At 42.4% G+C, this 22,902-nt stretch overlaps 1 protein-coding gene and 1 long non-coding RNA gene across 3 annotated transcripts in view; one reads left to right on the forward strand and one right to left on the reverse strand.

Annotated features, from left to right (window-relative positions):
• Greb1l (GREB1 like retinoic acid receptor coactivator) overlaps nucleotides 1-22,902 on the reverse strand; it is a 239,450-nt gene that overhangs the window by 88,988 nt on the left and 127,560 nt on the right. Inside the window, exons 3-5 of the mRNA XM_060377680.1 lie at nucleotides 17,552-17,711; nucleotides 17,175-17,372; nucleotides 6,307-6,483 (exon numbers count right to left, since the gene is read on the reverse strand). Of these exons, the coding sequence (XP_060233663.1) occupies nucleotides 6,307-6,483; nucleotides 17,175-17,372; nucleotides 17,552-17,708 (532 nt within the window). The 5' untranslated portion in view covers nucleotides 17,709-17,711. The remainder of the gene's footprint in view (nucleotides 1-6,306; nucleotides 6,484-17,174; nucleotides 17,373-17,551; nucleotides 17,712-22,902) is intronic.
• On the forward strand, nucleotides 587-21,262 carry LOC132652385 (uncharacterized). 2 transcript variants are annotated; one of them, XR_009589895.1, is made up of 3 exons: nucleotides 587-667; nucleotides 10,500-10,664; nucleotides 21,060-21,262. It is a non-coding gene; the product is annotated as an uncharacterized LOC132652385 (long non-coding RNA). The 2 variants fall into 2 exon arrangements; XR_009589894.1 differs by lacking the exon at nucleotides 21,060-21,262 and adding an exon at nucleotides 11,684-12,019.

Below are 22,902 nucleotides of genomic sequence, written 5' to 3' on the forward strand. Positions count from 1 at the left end.
GCTAAGAAAATGAGTAGTAAGTATCATGTTCAGAATTTAAATAGTGTATAAAGACAGGAGAATTGGTTTGGGGCTGAAGCGTGTAGCTCAGTGACAGGATGCCTGCCTAGCTGTGTAAGACCCTGAGATAGAGCCCCAGCCCTTTCCTGGGAGAGGAAGGAAAGAAAGGAGAGAGGGAGAAAGGGAGGAAGTGGGGGAAGGTTTGAAGGAAAAGAAAGATGAAAGACATTTCTGTCTTAAAGCTCTTTGTGTTTTCATCCTGCATGTTCTTTTCTTAAGAACCTACTGAGGAGAGATAATGTCAAAGAATATGATATACCTAAACGTCATCTTTTTGAAGACTGTCACTTTGTATAATGAATAAACAACTGTAGGCATAAGGTTATAGTGTAATTCAAAGGTTGATTTCTGTACCTCTCATATCTGGTTGCAAGCCTTGTTCTGAGAATCTCCTGTCTCATTGTTATATAAACTCTGCTCCCCAATTGTCCCCTGATCTGCCAATAAAGCAGCTTACAGCCAATCATTGAGCAGGGGAGAGAGTAGGGCTGGACTTCCTGCCAAGCAGGGAAAAGGAGTTGGAGGAGGAAATAGGGGATTCAGCTGGGGAAAGGGCCAGAAGACATCAGCAGAGAGGAGCTGGAGCAGAAAAACCTACAAATTGCAGGTATCTCTGGGATGTAGGCTGGGAGGAAACCAGATTAGCTTAGAGGATTAAGAATAGAGTAATAACTGCTCAGTTATTGTGTTATAAAGTTTATTATTAAGCAAATATAAAGGAGTTTCAATTATTTGTGTGATAGCTGGGTTAGGAGAGAAACAAACATAGTTTTATAAAAATAACTTTAACAAAAATAATAAAAACTTTAACTTAGAATATCATTGTTTTATTTTTATTACTTAAAAGTATTTTATCATTAAACACTTGCTATTGATTATTCTAAATATATATTAAAGAGCCTGTGGGTCCTAATCTTGGTTTTTTGCCTGGCTCACCACAGTAGCTTTTCCCAAAGACCTATAGTTTATGAATGTATGCTAAGTAGCTGACCCAATATGGGACAGTTAGAATCTCTCTTCTAAAATTTTATCTAGATAGTACTGGACCTTAGATTTGTAAGGGTTTGTAAAATTGGAACGCATATGTGGTTCATCTCAGTTACACATGAACACCGGTTTTGGAGAGAATAAGCTGAGGACTGTGAACAGGAAGCTGGAGAGCACAAGGGAGAAGGCAGCATGGACAAATCTGTGTGATGCTGAGTTCCGCCAGACACTTCTATTCCTATGGGAGCTAGGCACGGGCTCTGTGAACTTCCCATTTCTTCTTTATTCACCCCTTTACTCACCTGAGCTTCTTATTTTTTTTATATTGAATGTCTGAACAATCCCTTTGACTAATTAAGCAGACTGAGACTCTCAGTGGCCTGGCTGGAGCAGATGTGGAAAGGGAAAATGGAGAAGGCTGGGAGGATGAGAACCCATGCACTGCTTTATGAAAAACCAGCCGTCAGCCCCTTTAATACACAGAAGAAGGGAAAACCAGTAAGACAGTGAGTTCCGCCACTCACACCTGAGGAAACAGAACATATGTATATCATACAGATGAACAGGACAAAGGGTGGAGACAAGGAACTTTACATCCTGTGTAAAGACCATGTGTCTACAGCAACTGAAAGTAAAACCACTGACAAACTGATAGTTTTCCAGCCCCAAAACCAACCTGCTCTATATTAATAAGGACAAAGAGAGAAAGAAAGGCCACAAGGATAAAAAGAACATTTTACAATATCTCTATTGAAGAATACCAGTGATTCAAAGCACTTATAAATGGGCTGCCCATGGTATTACTCTAACAGTTATTTACTGAACACCTTCTGGTATAGACTAGAGAATGATAGCCACAACATCTGCTTAATTAGTAATTTACTTATTAGTTTACTTCTGTCATTCCATTAAGTAATGGCATTAATATAAATGACTGTATTCAGAGCCCTGTAGTAGAGAGTATCTGCATTTCTCAATTGTTGAAATCAAGGCCAATAACAAGAAATAAAGAAGTCAATGACTGTTAGTTCACCAAGTTCCTGTAGCCAGCCATCCATCCATCCGTCCGTCCATCCATCCACCCATCACACATCCATCCCTCTGCATATCCATCCATCCAATTATCCATCCATCCTTCCATCCAATTGTTTATCCAACTGCCCAACCATCCGTCTGTCCATCCAACCAACCAACATAATCTGGCAGTGCTTTTTGTCTTAGGAGAATCCTTCTAGTCATGAAGAACCATTGATGGATTTTGTGTCATTTTCAGGGTTTTTAGTCAGAACTACACCTTATCTGTTCTGATGCAAGAGACTGTAATTCTTTTAAAATACAAAATATGTTTTCCAAATTGTTCTGTATCACCAATGCTTCTTATGTGAATGAGTGAAAGGACTGTCCCTTATCATTTATGTGTGGCCAGGTCATAGCTTAGCTTAATTTCTAGTACACAGAATAACTCCTGCTGAGTGAAGAAATGAGTGGTTAGACCTTCTTTGTTAATTTACTACAGTGAATAAGCTTTACCATTAAATTTCTGAATTAAACTATATGCTTAAATGCATGAACTAAAAAGTGAACGCTCTATTGCTGTTGGTGCTCAGTTCTGGCGTTCAAACTGAGGACCTCTATCACTGAGCTACACCTCCAGACTTCAGTTTTTTTTATTCTTTATCAATTGCACTTCATTCACTTTGTATCCCCCCTGTGGTTTCCTCCCTCCTCCCGTCCCAATCCCTCCCTTTCTCTACCCTCTGCATTCATGCTCCTCCCCAAGTCCACTGATAGGGGAGAACTTTTCCTTCCTTCTGATCCTAGTGAATTAGGTCTCATCAGGAGTGGCTGCATTGTCTTCTTCTGTAGCCTGGTAATGCTGTTTCCCCCTCAGGGGGAGGTAATTAAAGAACAGGCCAATCAGTTCATGTCAGAGACAGTCCCTGTTCCTATTACAATGGAACCCACTTGGATACTGAACTGCCATGGGCTACATCTGTGCAGGGGTCTTAGGTTATCTCAATGCATAGTCCTTGGTTGGAGTATCAGTCTCAGGAAAGACCCCTGTGCTCAGATTTTTGGGTTCTGTTGCTCTCCTTGTGGAGTTCCTGTCCTCTCCAGATCTTACTGTTTCCCACTTCTTTCCTAAGGAAATCATGAAATTTGCAGGTAAATGGTGGGATCTGGAAAAGATCATCCTGAGTGAGCTATCCCAGAAGCAGAAAGATGCACATGGTATATACTCATTCATATAGACATATAATATAGGATAAACCTACTAAAATCTGTACACCTAAAGAAACTAATCAAGAGGGAGAACTCTTGCTAAAATGCTCAATTCCTATCCAGAAAGGCAAAGAGGCTGGACATCAGAAGAAGGAGAAAGAGGGAACAAGTCAGGAGCCTGACACAGAGGAGCTCTGAAAGGCTCTGCCCTGCAGACTATCAATTCAGATGCTGAGACTTATGGGCAACCTTTGGGCAGAGTGCAGGGAATCTCAGACTTCATTTTTTAAAAACAGGTCTAACTGTGCAGCCCAGGGTGACCTTGAACTCTTGACCCTTCTGCTTTTCTCTCTGGTGCTGGGATCATAGATGTGTGCACCTGTGCCCCGTATGTATTTTTGACACTCGTGGGAAACATGAAAATGACCAATAAGTGTTAACCAATAGACAGCTCTGAACTATAATTTAAGAAGATTTCATATAATCCTGGCAGAGGCAGGTGGATCGGTTGTGGTCTATGTAATGAGTTCCAATTCAGGGCCACACAGTAAGATCTTGTCAAGAGAGAAAGAAAGGAAGAGAGGGGAGTGTTGAGGAAGGGAAGGGACTCCATATAGCAACTTTAGGGTCACTTTCTGACTTCCGATATTGACTAATGATTCTCAAGGCTTTCTGATCTTAAATAATTTGGATGACTACATCAAACTAAAACAAAATCAACTCATAATTAATTCTGTGTCTTTTTTTTTTTTCAGTGTTTCAAGACAGGGTTTCTCTGTGTAGCCTTGGCTGTCCTAGACTCACTTTGTAGACCAGGCTGGCCCCAAACTCATAGGGATCTGCCTGCCTCTGTCTACCAAAGTGCTGGGATTATAGATGTGTGCCACCGAGCCTGACTTTTTTCTTTTTCTTTTTTTTTCTTTTTTTAACTGATATTTACACTTTAAAGGTATGAGCCCATCTAAGTAAAAGGAATTCTGAGAAGTAAAACGTCTACAAAAACCAGCATCAAAAGAGTAACAAAGCTCATATACCTACCTACTTGTCTTTTTATTACAAAACAAATGAATAACCAGTTAGGTGTGGTGGTGTGCACCTTTAATCCCAGCACTACGGAGATAAAGGCAAGTGGATCTCGAATTTGAGGCCAGACTGGTCTGTTTGGCTTTCCAGGCCACCCTATCTAGATCCAGAGCAACACAGTGAGATCCTATCTGTCGTAGTTGGCATTGCTCTTGTTGCAGTGAAACACCAAGATGCAAAGCAAGGTGGGAAAGAAAGCGTTTGTTTGGCTTATGTTTCTACAACATAGCCCATCACCAAAGGAAGTCAGGACAGGAACTCTGAATGGGGCAGGAGCCTGGAGGCAGGAGCTGATGCAGAGGCCATGACGGATGCTTACTGGCTTGTTCCTCAGGGCTTACTCAGCTTGTTGTTTTTGTTTTTGTTTTTTTTTTTTAAGAAATCAGAACCATCAGCCTAGGGCTGATACCACCCACAATGGGCTGGGCCTTCCCTCACCATTAATCACTAATTAAGAAAATGTCCTAAAAAAAAAAAAGAGAATAAAAAAATGTCCTACCTTTGGATCTTATGTAGACATTTTTTTTTTTTTTTTCTGTTGAGGGTCTCTCCTTTCAGATGAGTCTAGATTATGGCAAGTCGACATAAAACTAGCCAGGACACATCTTAAAACAATGCAATAACAGAGCCTACCCAAAACACCAAATCCACTCTTTTTTTTTTCTCATGGTATAGTATTGTGAAAAAGCTAAGATTCTAAACCATACCAGAAAGTAAAATAATTCTGACATATTGTTAAACGTTTCATAGCATTTACATATTTTTTTTGTTATTTTAGGTGAATTGTTTATAAATGTAAAATGAGAAGTATCTATTAGTCACCTTTTGGTCCCTGTGATAGACTGATGACAGAAATAGCATAGGGTGGGATGCTTTATCTGACTTAAGGCTCAGGGGATGTGTTCATCCTGACAAGGAGGGGAGGAAGAGGCTGGAGCAGCTCCTGGCTGAGCAACAGCAGAGTGAGGCACCTGTTCTATTGTAAGAGCTCTCCAACCAGGCCCTACTTCCTAAAGGTTCCACGACCCCTCAGGACAGCTCTACCCAATTTTCTCAAGAAGTTTTACATGTCTATTTTTTGATGAATGTGAACGGTTTTATTCAGAAACACATAGGAACCTGTTTGCATTACAGAATATAAAACTTGGTTTACATTCTATAAAAAGGAACCAATATGCAGATTCAGGAGAGCTTAACAATCACAGAGCAAACCCTATGGGCATACAGCTGTCGCTCACTGCTTAGCCTCGATTTAAACCAGAAACCCAAACCCCAGCACTGTGGAGATGAGAGCACAGGTGTTGCTCCTGAGCGCCCCATGTCCGGAATATGCCATCTTAGCACACTAGCTTTCTGGTGAAGCGTGTGACTGTCACTTCAGCGCTAGGCTCTGTGTGTGACGAAGCCTTTCTTAAGTCAGGCTTGGTGGCATGAATTGTTTCTTGTCCCCTGAACAACAGCTGGGGTGAAGCTACCCCTTTACCACACCTAGCCACACCTAGCCCACCCAGTGGGACTGTGGAAGAGCAAAGGGTGGGTCCTTCAGATGTGACCATCACCCCACACCACCTGGATGTATTATCCAGAGATGTAGGCAACCATACAGATTATACAGACCTGCATTGTTTTTAGTCACCTGAGGGTTAAAGACTCGGAGTACAATAATTCTTAGGAGGCCCATCAGCAAGGTGCCAAAATATGGGTAAATGGAGTTGGCAAAGATAAATATATATATTTTTAAAATAAGGACGGCAACCTGTTACATGTCTATTTTTGACAATAAAAAAATATATTTAAGTTATTGAGAAAAAAAATTTCTGTTTGAAACTAAATCATTTAAACTTCAATTCAGTGACATACAGATCCACATATAAAATTCTCTGATAATTTTTAATAAACATGTATTTCAACTCCCTCCTCCTGGAAGGACTTTTATAGGCATTACACACTCACCTAAAAGTGCATTTTTTCCATGGTCATCTGGTAGAAATCGCTTGTCCACAGCACAAACTAGGATGTGTTCAGGGAGATTGGGAGATTTGGCTCCCACCAGGAGGAACCCCGCCGGAATGTCAATTTGTTCCATACACAGTGATACCAAACGCAAATCCTTTCCAGCTTGACAAAACCCTAGAACACAGAAGAGAACAACAAAAGCACTTAGGCACGGTAATACCTCCTTCCCCCACACTGGGAGACTAGAGTTATCTTCTCCAGAAGGGAGGAAACTTATTCAAAGTTATATAATGTGTCCAGTGAAGTTTAGTGATAGACGACATGGGAGGTTTGTTATATAGGAAAAACTGAGAACACACTCTTCAACCTGGCAAAAGACAAGCTAAGAACTAAGTATGACACTACGTGAGTAGGATCCACTTGGGGGCAGGTGCAGGCTTTTCCATCAAATTACAAAATGCCAGGGGCTGGGGAGAAGGCCAGGCTGTGAAGAGTGCCTGCTGCTTTTGCACAGAACCTGAGATTACCTCCCAGCACCCGATCAGGGCACCTGATCACAACCACCAATAAGTCAAGTCCGAGGGATTTGTACTATCTATTAGCGTCAAGCGCATATAACCCCACACAGAGATAGAGCATGTACAATTTAAAATAAAACTTGGGGGCTGGAGAGATGGCTCAGGGGTTAAGAGTACTGGCTGCTCTTCCAGAGGACCTGAGTTCAATTCCTAGCACCCACATGGCAGCTCACAACCATCTATAATGAGATCATATGCCCTCTTCTGGTGTGTAGGTGTACGTGCAGTCAGAACATTGTATACATAATAAATAAATAAATCTTTTAAAAAATGAATAAAACTTAAATTTTTTAAAACGTACAAAATACTAAGCTAGGAAGCATTGAAAGTAATGAGGGGAGTATCAAGATTGCTCATGCAAGAGATTACTAATTGGCAGTAAACCTAGAACACAACCCGCCTAGGAAGTATGTCTTCACTATAAGTATGGGCTGCTTCAAGAAGTGGGACAAAACTACTTGCCAAGCAGAGTGGACTAACCGTTGATGAGAAGTTTATGATTGGCTGTTCCTTGAACTGCATCTCTGGGGGCTGCCTCTGTCTCTAAGACTGGAGCAGCAAGTCTCCACAAACGGAAAGAGATGACAACCCCAGCCTGTACCAATCACAACAGTACTGCATTATTACAGTTCTATACACCCTAAGGTTAGGCCTGGAGGCAAGGCTCAGGGGTTAAGAGTACTGGCTGCCTCGGGTGGGTTGATACCGCAGAAAGTCTCCCCTTCTCTGGGAAGAAAAGGAGGGACATGGGGGGGGGTGGAGGGAGGGACTGGGAGGAGATGATCCTATGAGGATGCAAAGTAAATAAATAAATTAATTAATTAATGAAAAAAAGAAATGCGGTGAATGAACAGAGAGAGAGAGAGAGAGAAAGAGAGAGAGAGAACTGGCTGCTCTTCCACAGATGCCCACAGTTTGGTTCCCAGCACCCGTTCTGGGAAGCTCACAACTGTTTTTGACTCTAGCTTCAGGGGATCCAGTGCCCTATTCCGGCCTCTGTGGCTTCATGCGCACATATCAACACACACACATTTTCAAAATAAAATAAATCTTTAAAAAATAAAAAACTCTCTCCTTAAGGCCACCCAGTACATTGTTGCTTAACAGATGGCTCATGTAAGTTCAGGGGTCCAAAAAGACATTCTAAGACATGTGGGGTTACATGTAAAATTTACTTTAATTTTTTATTGCTAGTGTATGTGTGTCTATGATATGGGGGCTTACGTGTGCCACAGCATGCACCTGGAGACTAGAGAACAACCTTGTGCAGTTTCTTCTCTTTTCACGTGGATTCTGGAAACAAACTCAAGTCCTCAAGGCTTCCTCGGCAGTGCTTTCACCTGCTGGGCTGCCTCTTGGTCTTACTAATTTTTTATGAGTGAAATGTGAATAGGCACCGTTATCATTTCTTTCCTAAAACCTCACTTTAAAACAATATATGCCCTTTTGTTCAATACTAGTCAACTGAGCGAAACTAGTTAAATGATCTCATTTAACTCATTTAGACAAACTCATTCTCACTGTGTCATCTGCACTGTTTTATACACTTTCACATCGCTTTCAGCTGTACCGCTACATTATTTAATGCATACGTGTAACGGGCTGCTGCTTAATGTTGGGAAGTTCAGATAAACACAAAAGGGTAATTTTACTGAGGCATCCAACTGTGACCATTGGGTATATGAAGTTGAGTTTATCACCCTCACTCATTCAGACATCTCCCTTTAATACGGAGCCACTGGAAACTGAGAGCTGCTGGAGAGAGAGATTAACTCTTTTTCTTTTTTTTTAAGATCTTATTTATTTATTATGTATATACCAGATCTTATTATGCACCAGAACTCATTATAGATGGTTGTGAGCCACCATGTGGTTGCTGGGAATTGAACTCGGGACCTTCGGAAGAGCAGTCAGTGCTCTTAACCTCTGAGCCATCTCTGCAGCCCATACTCACTCCTTTTTGAGTGGGTTCTCATTGGGAGGTTTTCCAGGCTTCGGTTTGTGGCTCCACGCACCACACATACGGGAAGCACTAGCTGGATTCATGTTATCAGAAAAAAAGCCATGAAGTGAGGAGTGGGACACATTGGGGAGATTGAAGGAGAAATGGGAAGTTGGACATAATTATATCTCATCGTATACATGTATGAAATTCAAGAATAAGGAAAGCTATGATTTATTACAGTATTAGAAATGGGAATGTGCCTTGGTAAAACAGTGTACCCAACATGTGCAAGGCCCTCATTTAGTTCCCAGTAACACACAGGCACACACATATCCATAAACACACAGACACACACACACAACCAGTAAGATTATATTAAATGTGTCAACATGATTTTAGATACCAAAATGAAATTAATGTTTGTTTTGTTTTATTTTGAAACACTGTGAAGCTCTGGCTGGCCTAGAACTTGCCGAGTAAATCATGCTGGCCTTGAATACACAGAGAGCCACCTTTCTCTGCCTCTCAAGCCCTGGGAATTAATATTATAACAATAAAAAATTAGCAATTACAATCCAGCCTAAATTTTATTACATAGAGCAAAAATATAAAATTTTATATATTTAACCCCCAAATATACAGATTCCGTATTGGAGGTGTTATATGGAGATCTGGGGTGGGGAACGAGGTTCAGTGGGAGAACATTTGCCTACGATGTTTAGGTTCAGGGTTCTATATCCAGAACTGGGGGGAGGGCTAGAGGGTTTCTTAGATGCTGAAAACAGTTAAATCCGTTTGTTTCTCCCAAAACAAAGTTGAATTTTCAACAGACATGCCCCCCCTTTTATATATCCAACTTAGAGTTAAACTGCAACTTTTGAATTACAAACTGTAGACAGTTGTATAGCATAAATATAAAAGAATATGTTAATATATTGGTCAGTCTAGAATAGGTGCTTTTTACTTAAAATTTTTTATCATTCTGCAATGGTAGAATGAATGCTTGAGGAGTTCGAAGTGTCTATATTACCAAAGGAGACTTGTGACTTAAAGATTGAGGACACTAATCTATTCTGACCTCTTCAATATGTAAACGAGAGAAGGATCCAGGAAGGTTAATCTAATGTACCAAGGCTAGACAGCCACAAACTAACAAAGAGGACACCACAACCCAGATCTCTAAGTGAGATGCTCCTTTAACTTCCACATCTGGCCAGAAAGGCATTGACCAAAAATTCTAGAACTTTGGATACTAAGACGGAAGGACCTTGGATTCAAGGCTAGCCCGTGATAGAGAATGTCAATCTATCTGACAACCCAAAACAAACAATTAAGGAAAGTCCCATGAACTCCCAAAACAGCAGTGATGTCATCAGCAACAAACGCCAGGAAAAAGTGGGCCAAAGAGATGGTTCAGTTAAGAGCACTTGCTGCTCTCACAGAGGACCCCAGCTTAGATCCTGGTACCCACCCAGCAGCTCATTACTGCCCACAACTCCAGCTCCTGAGGATGCCTTTTTCTGGCCTCTTTGGGTACCAGGTATTCATGTGGTGGGGTGCACCACACACACACATACACACACACACACACACACACACACACAGAATGATCTCTGTTTAGGTTATACCATTTCTTCTTTTTCTCTCCCTCCCCCCTCCTCCTATAGGCCAAAGGTCCATGGCAGTCGTCTTCTTCAATTTTGATCTGCACCCTATCATTCTGACACAGGGCCCCTCACAGAACCTGGAGTTCACCGGTTGGCTAGACTGCCTGGTCAGTGAGTCCCAGAGGATCTACTTGTCTCTGTTGCTACTCTGCTAGGCTTACAGAGGTGTGTACCTAACTAAGCCTGTTTTTTTTTTTTGTTTGTTTGTTTCTTTGTTTTTGTTTTATGTGGATCCTGAGAGTCTGGACTTGGGTCTTCGTGCTCGCAACTCTCACTCTACTGAGGGAACCATCTCTCCAGTCCAAAGAGTGACACTTCGGATGAGATTTCTGTGACAAAGAGTAGGAAAGGGGGAGCTACTATTCTGGCCTCTGGCTAAACAGAGTTGAGAAGGCACCAGGTGGAGAGGGCTCAAAGAAAGTATAAGAAGTGTAAGTTTCCTCTTTCTTTCTTTCTTTCTTTCTTTCTTTCTTTCTTTCTTTCTTTCTTTCTTTCTTTCTTTCTTCTGTCTTTCTGTGAAAGAGCTATTATTTCAGAGTGACTTCTGTGGCAAAATGAAAACTACATAGCCCACTTAAATGAAGAATCACAAATAATTTTTAGTATTATAGACTTGAGGGTTCCTGGTTATGGTCAAAAGCAATAATCATTAAACAATGAATGGGCTCTATAAGAAGCATGCTTTCTAGACTTCTTAAAAACCTCAATACCCAGGCTGGAGAGATGGCTCAGAGATTAAGAGCACTGACTGTTCCAAAGGTCCTGAGTTCAATTCCCAGGAACCACATGGTGGCTCACAACCATCTATAGTGAGATCTGGTGCCCTCTGCTGCCCTGCACTGTATACACTAAGTGAATAAACAAACAAACAAACAAATCTTAAAAACAAAAACCTCGGTACCTGAGACAATGGAAAGAGAAAATGTAGAGGGAGGTCTGTAAAAGGGTTGCAAGAACCAATCATTGGGAAGCTTCCAGTGTCTGAAAACAGATGCTTTAAATAACAACACATTCAGCACAGAACAGAAAATAAATACCCACAAGGATGGAAATAAATGGTTAAACGAATGAATGAATGGTGGAGAAGAAATGAGTGTCTATGAGGTAAAACTTGAAATAAACGCATGTCCACTCTGCCCATGCGTGTGATGAAGAACGCCTGCCTGTGTGCGTTTCTTCCACAGCACGGGGCGTGGCCAGAGATGCTCCTTCAGACAAGGTTCAGCACGAGTCAGTAGGAGAAGGTGCTGATTCTACACTCTTTTAGAGAAATGGGATGGACTCGGCGTGGCATCTCCGTGCTCCTCATCAGACCCATGGCCTCCGAGACATAGAAGAAGAAAACCCTTCCAATAAGGTTGCTTCTTACACTATCCTCTTATTATACTATTCTTAAAATTGCCAGGGCCATCAAAGCCCAGAAGAAAATCTTTAAAAAGTCACATCTAAGAGGAACCTAAGGAGATAACACAACTAAATTCCTGATAGGACCATGGCTCAGAAAAATACATTAGATAAAAGCAAGGAACCAAGTAAACCTTAGACTTTATTGTTAACATTAATAAAAAATGTGAGCATGAGCTCATTAACTGTGACACACGTGCTTCCTTTACTGTGCCGTCTGCAGGAGAAACTGCGTATGCATAGAAATGGAACCACTGGCTTAAGTTTTCTATAAATGTAAAGCTGCTCCTAAAAATAGTCCTGTAAAATACTTTTCCTTCCTTCTGGTTACTGGCCAACAGAAGACTCAGGCAATTTAATTAAAAAGAAAAAATGGAGTCAGACATGGTGGCACATGCCTGTAATCCCAGCACTCGGGAGGCAGAGGCAGGCAGATCTCTGTGAGTTTGAGATCAGCCTGGTTTACAAAGTGAGTCCAGGACAGCCCAGGCTACACAGAGAAACCCTGTCTCAAAACAAACAAACAAACAGAAACACACACCCCCCCCCAATGGGGTAGAAAGAGAAAGCAACACTAAGGCTAGAGTAGGGTCAGAAAGAAATCAGTCCATGGCCAAATATGGCCACAGAATCAAAGGAATGTTATGAAGTTCAGTTTGTAGTTATCCTAAAAAATTCCAAGTTCACCTGCCAAAGGCCTGGAGTTTTGCTGCAAACATTTCCTGGCTGTTTCCCCTAAAGTCTCACTGTCAGGGGTTAGCACAACAGACACATGATAGCTCAGAGATCTCCAAGAAAGAAAGAAAGAAAGAAAGAAAAAACATTAATTACTATATATAAAAAACTGAAAATAAGCTGTGCCTATAAAGAAGAGTTGTTAGCTACAGAATCCACGAAATGTGATTGGATTTCCAGACCAACAGCACCCCAGCACCCTTTGTGGTGGGGAGCAGCTAACTCTGGAAGGCTAACAGGATCGTCAGCAGCAGCCACCAGACAGCCCCTCAGAGCACCCGGGAGCCTAGCCCGTCCTGTGCACAGGACAGACAACTTGCTTTGCAAACTTGCGCACTTCACTTTTGAGAGCGGTAACGGAAGGTTGCCCTCCTGCCAACTCTCTTTTGTGGCAAGTGATTGTAATTTGTTTTAGCTTGGTTGTGATAGCAGAGCGCCCTTCTTTATAAACCACACCTGCATCTTCTTAAGAAAATAGCCTTGGTTTTCACTTCATAGAAAGAGATTTGCGTCCTCTTAATTACCTCCAACGTGAAGGCCACGGAGTAAATAGGAAGGGGGAAAGGAAAGTTTACTGACACAGCAGTAAACCCAAACTAAAGTAATCAAAGCTGCCTTCAGAGGCTGAGAATCTGGTTGCTAGTCACCTGCACAGACTATCAGCTGCCTCCCAGCAGGCAGCTGGGAACCTACTCTAGTCCAATAATTTACATAAGAAATTAGCAACCAAAATTTACCTATGAATGGCAAGCCTCAGTAGCCCATCAGATGTCAAGTATCTGCTTATCTAAATTGCCTCTAAAAATAGCTTTACCGTCCCTTAAGCCTTAGGTAAACAGGGGGTTTCCCAGGAACTGGAAGGTGGTATTTTCAAACAAGGGCACAGGCATTATAGTACCCCGCTTCAATGCTGGTTTTGTGAGCACAACTTCAGGGCTGTTTCCTTTTTGCACAGGAAGATTCTTAGAACTATCTTGGAGTGAGCAAAAAATGATAACACCGTGTGAAATATAAATACCAATTTATAAATGGCCTTTTATTTTAAATGCCATCTTACGGGGGTGGGGGAAGAGTTAAGTAGGGGAGAGATGGCCAATAGTTAGAAAAACTGGAAACAGTTAATTTAGGAATCTGACTACAGAATGAGTGTTTTCAGAATGTGTTGGGTTTGAATCTTCTGCTTTGGTGGAGGACGTTTCTTTATTCTCAGAAGAAAAAAAAATTGCCTGCTTTTCACCTTAAAATCACCATTGCTCTTTTGGGGCTCAGATAGAAAGATCTACAGTTAGAGCTTAAGTTAAAGGTTAGCCTGGGTTAGAGTGAGACAAAAATACACAGGGCATATCCTAACTTTGTGGTTTTGTTTTCTTTGAGACAGGTTCTCACATGTAGCCCTGGCTGTCCTGGAACTCACTGTGTATATCAAGCTGGCCTTGAACTCACAGAGATCCATCCCCTCTGCTCCCAAGTGCTGGGATTTAAGGCATGTTATTTTTAAGTCATCAAGTACATCGTGGTACCTTTTCAAAATACCTGGTTATAAATAGCACCACAGCTAAACTGAAAACAGATCTCAAGTACTGAAGGGCAGGGAATTCTCTCTACCACACTTTGGAAGAAAATTTGCTCACTTCAAAATTATCTCAGAAGTTCTCACTCTGGTTCTATTTATTTTATTAGTATTATTATTATTTTAATTTATTCACTTTACATCCCCATTGTAGACCCCTCACTCCAGTCCCTCACTCCCTTCATCTTCCCTTTCTCCCCCTTTCCTAGTTCTCAGGAAGGGGAAGCCATCCTCCCCTACCAACTGGCCCCAGCCTATCAAGTCTCATCAGGACTGCCTGCATCCTCTTCCTCTGTGGGCTGGAAAGGCTGCCCTGCCAGGAGAAGTGATCAAAGAGCAGACAACAGAGTCCATGTCAGAGGCAGCCCCTGCAACCGTTACTCATGGAGCCTGAGCTGCCATGGGTTACATCTGAGCAGGGGGTCTAGGTCCTCTTCATGCATGGTCCTTGGTTGGTGCATCAATCTCTGCAGGCCTCCCTGGGCCCAGTTTGTTGGCTGTGTTGGTCTCCTTGTGGAGCTGCTGTCCTCTCTGAATCCTTTTATCCCTCCACTCTTACATATGACTCCCTGCCCTCTGCCCAAAGTTTGGCTGTGAGTCTCAGAATCTGCTTCAATCCCCTGCTGGGTGGAGTCTTTCAGAGGACATCTATGGAAGGCTCCTGTCGTGTTCCCTCTCTTCATCCCCTTCCAGTGTCTGTTCTATTTACCCTTCTGAATGAAAACTAAGCATCCTCCCTAGAGTCCTCCTTGTTATTTAGTATACATAATTGACCCCAAAAATTCTACCAAGGAACTTCTACAGCTGATAAACACCTTCAGCAAAGTGGCTGGATTCAAAATTAGGATTCAAAATTAACTAAAAAAAAAAAAAATCAGTAGCCCTCCTGTATACAAAAGACAAATGGGTTGAGAAAGAAATTGGGGAAACAGCACCCTTCACAATAGCCACAAATAACATAAAGTACCTTGGTGTAACTCTAACCAAGCAAGAGAAAGACTTGTATGAAAAAACTTTAAGTCTCTGAAATGAGAAATTGAAGAAGATATCAGAAGATGGAAAAAAAGCTCTCTCATGATTATGGATCAATAGGATTAACATAGTGAAAATGGCCATCTTACCTAAAGCAATCTACAGATTCAATGCAATTCCCATCAAAATGCCAACGCAGTTCTTTTCAGACCTTGAAAGAACAATTCTCTGGTTCTATTTAATTATCATGTGTAATTTGATTCTCAGTGAGACATCATCCTCTAAAGTGCTGTTTAATGCCATTTGTTACTTGAGGAGGTGACTGACTGCTCAGTTGAAGCAAAGGCGTAATGAGAATACAAATGAAGAAAACAGCGGCGTAATGCTGTCACTGCCCACATCTCCATGCTCTAAAGGCTTATGGCACATCAATAATGAGTAGGACACATCAAGTCTGGGCAGAGAGCCATTCGTAAGGAAGGAAATCCATAAAGAGTGATGTGCTGTGGGCAAGGCTAGCATGAAGAACACCAATGGGTACACCTTCTCGGGATGCATGTGAGCTGTAGAGGATTATTCATGTCTTTTTCCTCTCTAGCAAGAGGATATGGATCCCTCTATGGGTTGTCAGATTCTCAGGGAAGTAGGAAATCAAAAGAAAACAAACCTCCAAACAAGGCCAACCGTTTTTTGGCTGTAACTAGATAAGCCTTTAATTGACATCAAATTATTTGTTCTCCAAGCTTTAGCAGAAAACTGTCTTGAGATCTGAAACTTTCTTCTGCCCTCCCGCACGTCTCCTCATACATTGACACCATGCAGGTTAAAGTTATTCTGAATACAAAAACCACATCCCACACACTAACTAGGTAAGCCTTCAGAACACAGCAACTCAGAGGAAAGAAAACTTTAAGTTGGGGTATCAGGGGAGCACAAAACACTGAAAACATTAGACACCAGCGTTTCCTCATTTAAAACATGGTTCACATTGTGGCAGGAGACACAGCTGACATGAGCAGATAGAATGAGATCATCAGATGGCATGGTAGTGTTCACCTTTGACCACAACACTGGGGAGGCAGAGGCAGGTAAATAAGGAGATCTCTGGGAGCTAGAGCTCAGGCTACCCAGACCAGCTCACACTATATAACGAGATCAGTCGTGAAGAACGGAGCGACTCAAACTATTTACATTTTATACTGTAAACAGTACTTCCATTTATAATATTTATAAAAGATTTATGTTTACCTCTGCACCCAGTGAGTGCAGCTTTAGGGCCTGCGAGATGGCTCAGGAGGCAAAGGTACCTGCCAGCAAGCATCACCATCTGACTTTGACCCCTGGTACCCCCAGGGTGGAAGGACAAAACCTGCTCTTGCCAGTTGTATGCCATGGGTCATGGGCATCCACAGACAACCCACAACACACAAACAATGCAGAAATAAATGTAATATTAAAAAAGGTTCTAAGTAGGTGTAGAGTCAGGGCATCTAGAATTTTGACCACTACCTCAGGGGTGGTCTAAAAGGAGGAGAAAGATAAAACACTCTTTTGTTTCAGTTTGTGAGACGGGGTTCCTCTGTATAGCCTTGGCTGTCCTGGAACTCACTTTGTAGACCAGGTTGGTCTTGACTCACAGACATCTGCCTGCCTCTGCCTCCCAAGTGCTGGGGTCACAGGGACACATTGATAAAAGCTCATGAGAGTAAATTCTTAGAGTACTGGAGAAGCCTCCACCTTTGCGTGAACTTGCATTTGCACTGATCCTCTCAAGGAGATGGTTCAAATGTGAACCTCAGTCTCTTTGTCAACAAGAGAAGGTGGGGCTTGAGTTTCCTGTAGACAACTTAAGTGACCATGGGGGTGAGGACACAGCCACTCATTCCTTTCATCAGCGAGTGGTGGTCAACCTTGAACACCACATGGAAAGATTGGAAACAGATTCGATAATATTACATTACAAAGCTGAAAAGAACTCAAAAGTGCAAACCTACCATCTGTAGTGCAAGATCCTTCTGGGGCAGGTTTTTGTGAGTAGGGAATTGGTGGGCTGTTTGAGTCAGACATATCTTCTTCATCTTCATCATCTTCCATTTCATTGATTGCTACGTTGTTAGAAAAATCCAGGCTGCCATTTTGAGTGTACCGGTGTGCTAGATCTTTATCCAGATCCTCCACCTTGGGTTTGACATCTGTTTAGATTTTAATTAAAAAAAGAAAAAAAAGATGCTTATGGAAGCTAGATTACAGGAGAGATTCTGAAAGACACCTTTGAGGACAGCGAGACTAGCGTTTTTAATATGCTCAAGTTCCCAGGGCTTGGAATCCCCTTTGAAAGCAGTCAGGAAATGCATGCCACTGGGGAACTTACCTGCAGAGGAGAAAGGGTGCTGGTCCGGGTCCAGGTAGAGCTGGGAGAAGATTGGCCGCGGCACCACACTGCTACATCGGAGCGAGGCTTCTATGGAATTATGCAATGCTTCCTCAAATCTAGCGGATTTCAGTTGGCCGGCATATGAGTTCCCCATGGTCTGTCCCGGCACACCCCAAAGAAAAAGCGGGAGGGAAAACTTGTATTAGACGTTTATAAACTACATGTACGGGGCTGGAGGGCTGTCTAGCGGTAAACGCTACTTGCTGCTCTTGCAGAGGACCTGGGTTTGTTTCACAGTACCCATGTGATGGCTCACAGCCATCTGTAACTCCAGATCCGAGGGACCCGATGCCCTCTCTGACCTCCATGGGCACATCCATGCTGGTAAAATGCTATTACACATAAAATAAACGTAATAAAAATTAAGTATATGTCTGGCAAATATAAAGTACATTCATATAGCTATGTGAATAAAATCTATTCTTAAAGCTAGCTGGCAAGATAGCTCAGTAGTGGGTAAAGCTGCTGTCTGCCACGCCTGATGACCTAAGTTCAATCCCTGGAACCCACGTGGTGGAAGGAAGGAACCAAGCAAGTCCTGCTGGTTGTCTTTAGACCTCTGTGTGTGTGCTGTGGCATTCACATGGTGGCACATGATGGCACATGATGTGTATTGATTGCATGCACCGAATACAAACACATACACACACACACACACACACACACAAAAAAACATTTATATTAAATAAAAAGAAACCTAGGGTAAGCTCTCTGTTACGTTGCTCGTGATTTTGGTCTTTGCAGTCAAGGCCCATCTCAACCCCTTCCGAAGAGCTTTAATCCAACAGTGGTAAGTGTTTGAGAGTCAGCCTCTCACACCAGTAAGGCAAGACTATCCACCCTGTCAGTTACGGAGCCTGCTGCACGCTGTGAACACACCCTTCTCTTACACCTCAGACTAGCTTTTAGCAGAGTAAATATGCAATTACTACTCCCTCTACGGTCTATTACCCTAGGAGAAGAAAAGACTCCTGGAGAAACAACATGAAGATTTTGTGACATGTACTTAATTAACCAATGCCTGAATGCAAGATCCACATCACTTATTCAAATTTACTTATTTCTGTGGTGTTATCATTTATCTATGCAGTATCTACTCAAAGTGATTCCTAGAGTGACACACTTTTATCTATGTAAAAATCACTGTTGCTCTTGTCTCCTCTGAACCTCTTCGTTGGTACCCGCTGACAAAGTGAACAATAATAAGTTTGAAGCCATGACCCAACTTACTGGGTACTAACTAACTAGTGGTTTAAGCAATCATTTTCAAATGGTCTGGGGGCCTATGGCCCTCTCAGTGGCCCATGAAGTAAGAAACACTTTCAGGGCTAGAGAGAGGCTAAGGAGTCAAGAGCACTGGCTGTTGTTGCAGAGGATCCAGGCTTAATTCCTAGCACCCACGTGACGGCTCACAACTACCTGTAACTCTAGCTCCAGGGCTTTGACCCCTGGAGGGCTTTAACCCCTCATGTTATCCGTACATATCAGAACTCTGCAGAATTTGAATAATGTGTGATATTATAACTGAATGAATGCAGAAGCAGATAAGCTACTATTCTATATTTTGGGGGGAGTTGTTTTGGAAAAGAGAAGGTGATAGAATACATATGACACAAAAGCAAAAGGGTGGCTGTTTATGGAAAAAAGGGAAGAAGGGGGCCAGGAAAGGACGGGCAGGGCTGGGGATGAAAGAAGGAGGGAGAGGAGGGGCACAAAGAAGAATAGAGGGTAAACACACCTACACACACACACACACACACACACACACACACAGAAGAGCCAAGCCATAATGAAAACCAGTACTTTGCGTGCTAACTTAAGAAATAATAAAAAGAAGAAAACTGGTGTTTTTCACACATGGATTTATATTAATATAGTGAACTGTTTATTATCAATCTTGAAAATAAATATTTACAGAGTTGGTTGGTTTTAATTTCTAATGTATATAACCTAGGTAGACAGAACCTCAGTGAGGTCCTCAGTAGCTGTTAGGAATACAAAAGGGTGCTGAGATCAAACGTTGGAAAGTATTGAGCTAGACAGTAGATGGAATACTACATAAAATCATTCGCTCTTCGGGATGCTGAAGGAGGCAGGGCCTCTTCACTTCACAAACTAAAAAGCAAACCAAGGCAAGCTGGAGAGATGGCTCAGTTAAGAGCACTTAAGTTAGGGTCCCAATATACATGTTGGGAGATTCACAATGGCTGTAATTCTAGCTCTAGGGAATATGTTCCCCTTTCCTGACCTCCCCATCCCCTCTCTAGCATCTCTCTCTTATGTAGCTCTGGCTCCTGGAACTCACTCTGTAGACAAGACTGACTTTGGACTCCCCGAGAACCTCCTGCCTCTGCCTCCCAAGTGTTGGGATTAAAAGTGTGTGCCACCATGCCAGGCTTCTGTCATTTCAAGCAGATAATTTTGAAAGTATTTTAGTTCCATTTCCTCTGTTGACAATAAAGATTTTATTCTCACCTGCAATGGCAACCTAGACAGACTCTTTGTAGGGAGTACTTGAAGGATGGACTGAGAAGTACATTAGAGGCCATTAGCAAAGCGAGCCATGAACCAGTGTGCCAAGAATCTAGGAGTGATGCGCAGCACAAACCAGCTTCTCTCGGATTTTTGAGTGCCACAGCAGATTGTGGTGCCCCAAGTTGCTGAAGCACAGCGATGAAAGTATGTGGTCCCCAAAACTGTGGGAGTAAGCAGTGTGAGCTCCTGTGAACAGCTGGGCTTCTCAAAGCTTCTTAGACACTCCTATGCTTTAGAGAAAAAGCCATGCACTATTTGTCAAACTTCCTTTGAAAAACTTTTTATTTTTAATATATATATGTGTGTGTATTTTAGCTGCATGTATGTCTGTTTACATGTGTGTTTCTGGTGCCCCAGGATGTCAGCTCTGGAGCTGAAGTTGCAGATGGTTGTGACCCACCATGTGGGTGCTGGGGATCAAACCCGGGTCCTTTGAAAGAGCAGCCAGCGCTCTGAATTGCTGAGCCGTCTCTCCAACCCCAGCTACCTCTCTTATAGTAGCTAATACAAAACAATTACTATGGATTTAAAAGATGTGCTTACACTATCTTAAGAAATATCTTATTAATTTTTTAACCAGTTTTGTTTTTTTATAAAGAGGATACACCTAAAACAGGTAACATTTGACCAAAAGTTGGGTGCATATATGCTAACCAGGTAACAATGCTAGGTGGCAGAAAACCTCCAGTCTGTCAAATGAAATTTTCATGAATCACTTGACTTTTTGGCCAGACCTTTATGACCTCACACAAGTACCTTAAAGATTACATTTTCTAAAGTCCAAAGCAATTTTTCTTTTAAATAGCAACACCTGGTCAAAACAGGATGGGTGTTGGGAGAGACATGTGCTATCTCACTAGTCTATTTTTGTCAAAAGCCAACAACTATTTCCCCTTTCTCCCTTTGCTAGCAAGAGAAAACTGCCAGGCATTAACATCAAGTCAAACTGGGGTGTCTCACCATGATCAGCAGAGCAACCCCAAAGATGGCATGTGAGCCTTTCTCCAGAACAAAGCGCCTGGAAGTCTTACTCTTCTCATCAACTGCCAGCCTGGCAAGTCACCATCACCACATATTGGAAACTACGTTCTCCAGGAGGTATTTTCAACCAAATACAAAATTATATCATCTTTAGTTTTTTTATTGTACGTGTTTTGCCCTCATGAATGTACATGCACCACATGCATGCCTGGTGCTGGCGGAGGTCTGAGAGGTCACTGGAGACCCTGGAATTGGGGTTACAGATGGTAATGAGCTGTCTCGTGACTGATGGACCTGTCTGTACCTACCGAACTATCTCTCCAGCCCAAATCTTAATTCTGTCCCCTGATCATTTAAGAAACAAATGCCAGATTCATATACACAGCGCAAACAAATCATGCTCTGAAGGAAGACATTAAATCAGCAGAACAGTGGGAACTGGAGCTTTCCCATCACGTACTTAAGTGGACATGGGTGGAAGGACACATGCCGTGCTCGGACTTGGTGTAAAAGGAAGCAGCGTTTTTAAAAAGTATACAGGGCAATAGAACTGAGCCAGGACTTCTTTAGCACAGACCATGACATTATTCCACCCTGGAAAGCCTGATGCTACTCAAAGGAAGCCCTTTCAGTATAACAGATTCTCAACACCATACCCACTACTCAGGTAAGGTCACTGAAATTATTGGCACTCATCACTGTACCTTGTGACCCTAAGCCCACGATGAGGGAACACACCTGACCACAACATTAGTAGGAAATAAATGACTTCAGTTACAAAATGGAGAAACACTTTTCAAAATTAGTCATTAAATCAGATGTGACAAGAGAGCAGACATGATGCTGATTTCCGTATTACAGACCTCTCAGGTACCAGCTACTTCTGTGATACTGAGGAACTGTGAGAAAGGGCGGTAGACACGTGGTCCTTCTTGCACCACTAATTAACTGTCCAGAGTGCAGGTGGAACCCACCGCAAACTGCCATGCTGTCAAGGCTGGGCGCTTTCTGCTCTCGCCTTTTCCCTTCCCATACAAAGCAAAGCAGGGGAGTGCGGTGGGAGTCGGCAGTTTCTAAGTCTGGTGGGCTTAGAGAGGGGGTGAAGAAAGGGGAAGCTTGGGAAACAGGCTCCAGCTACTGCGTTCAAGACTCAATTTTGTCTCTCCTGCAAATGAAAACAGCATACTAACTGCCAAGAACTAAGAGTGTCAAAAGACAGAAGAGTCCCCAAGAATTGCTCGCTCGCTGGGCCAGAAATGGAGAAATGAAACACATATTGATCAAAGAATATTTACAATATAAAAGCCCACAAATAAATTTGCTACTCAAGGGGAAAAGCAGAGTTCCTCTTAGAAAAACGAACAAACCCAGCTCTTGGGGAGGAGGAGGCAGGCAGATCTCTGTGAGTTTGAGGACAGCCTGGTCTACAAAGGGTATCCAGGACAGCCAAGGCTACACAGAGAAACCCTGTCTCAGAAAAACAGAAAAGCAAAACCCAAAATAAAACACCTAATTAACCGATTCTAGAAGAAAAAGGGGAGCTGGAGAGATGGCTCAGTGGTTAAGAGCACTGTCTGCTGTTTCAGAGGTCCTGAGTTCAATTCCCAGCAGCCACATAGTGGCTCACAACCACCTGTGATGGGGTCTTAAGCCCTCTACTAACTTGCAGATGTAGATGCAGACAGAGCATCCATATAAATAAATGAATCTTCAAAAAAGGAGAAAAAGGAAGGAAGCTGTGTATGTGGTATTCCTGTTCTCTTTCTAAGTAA

The sequence above is a fragment of the Meriones unguiculatus genome, chromosome 2, assembly GCF_030254825.1.
Source record: "Meriones unguiculatus strain TT.TT164.6M chromosome 2, Bangor_MerUng_6.1, whole genome shotgun sequence".
Taxonomy (NCBI): Eukaryota; Metazoa; Chordata; class Mammalia; order Rodentia; family Muridae; genus Meriones; species Meriones unguiculatus.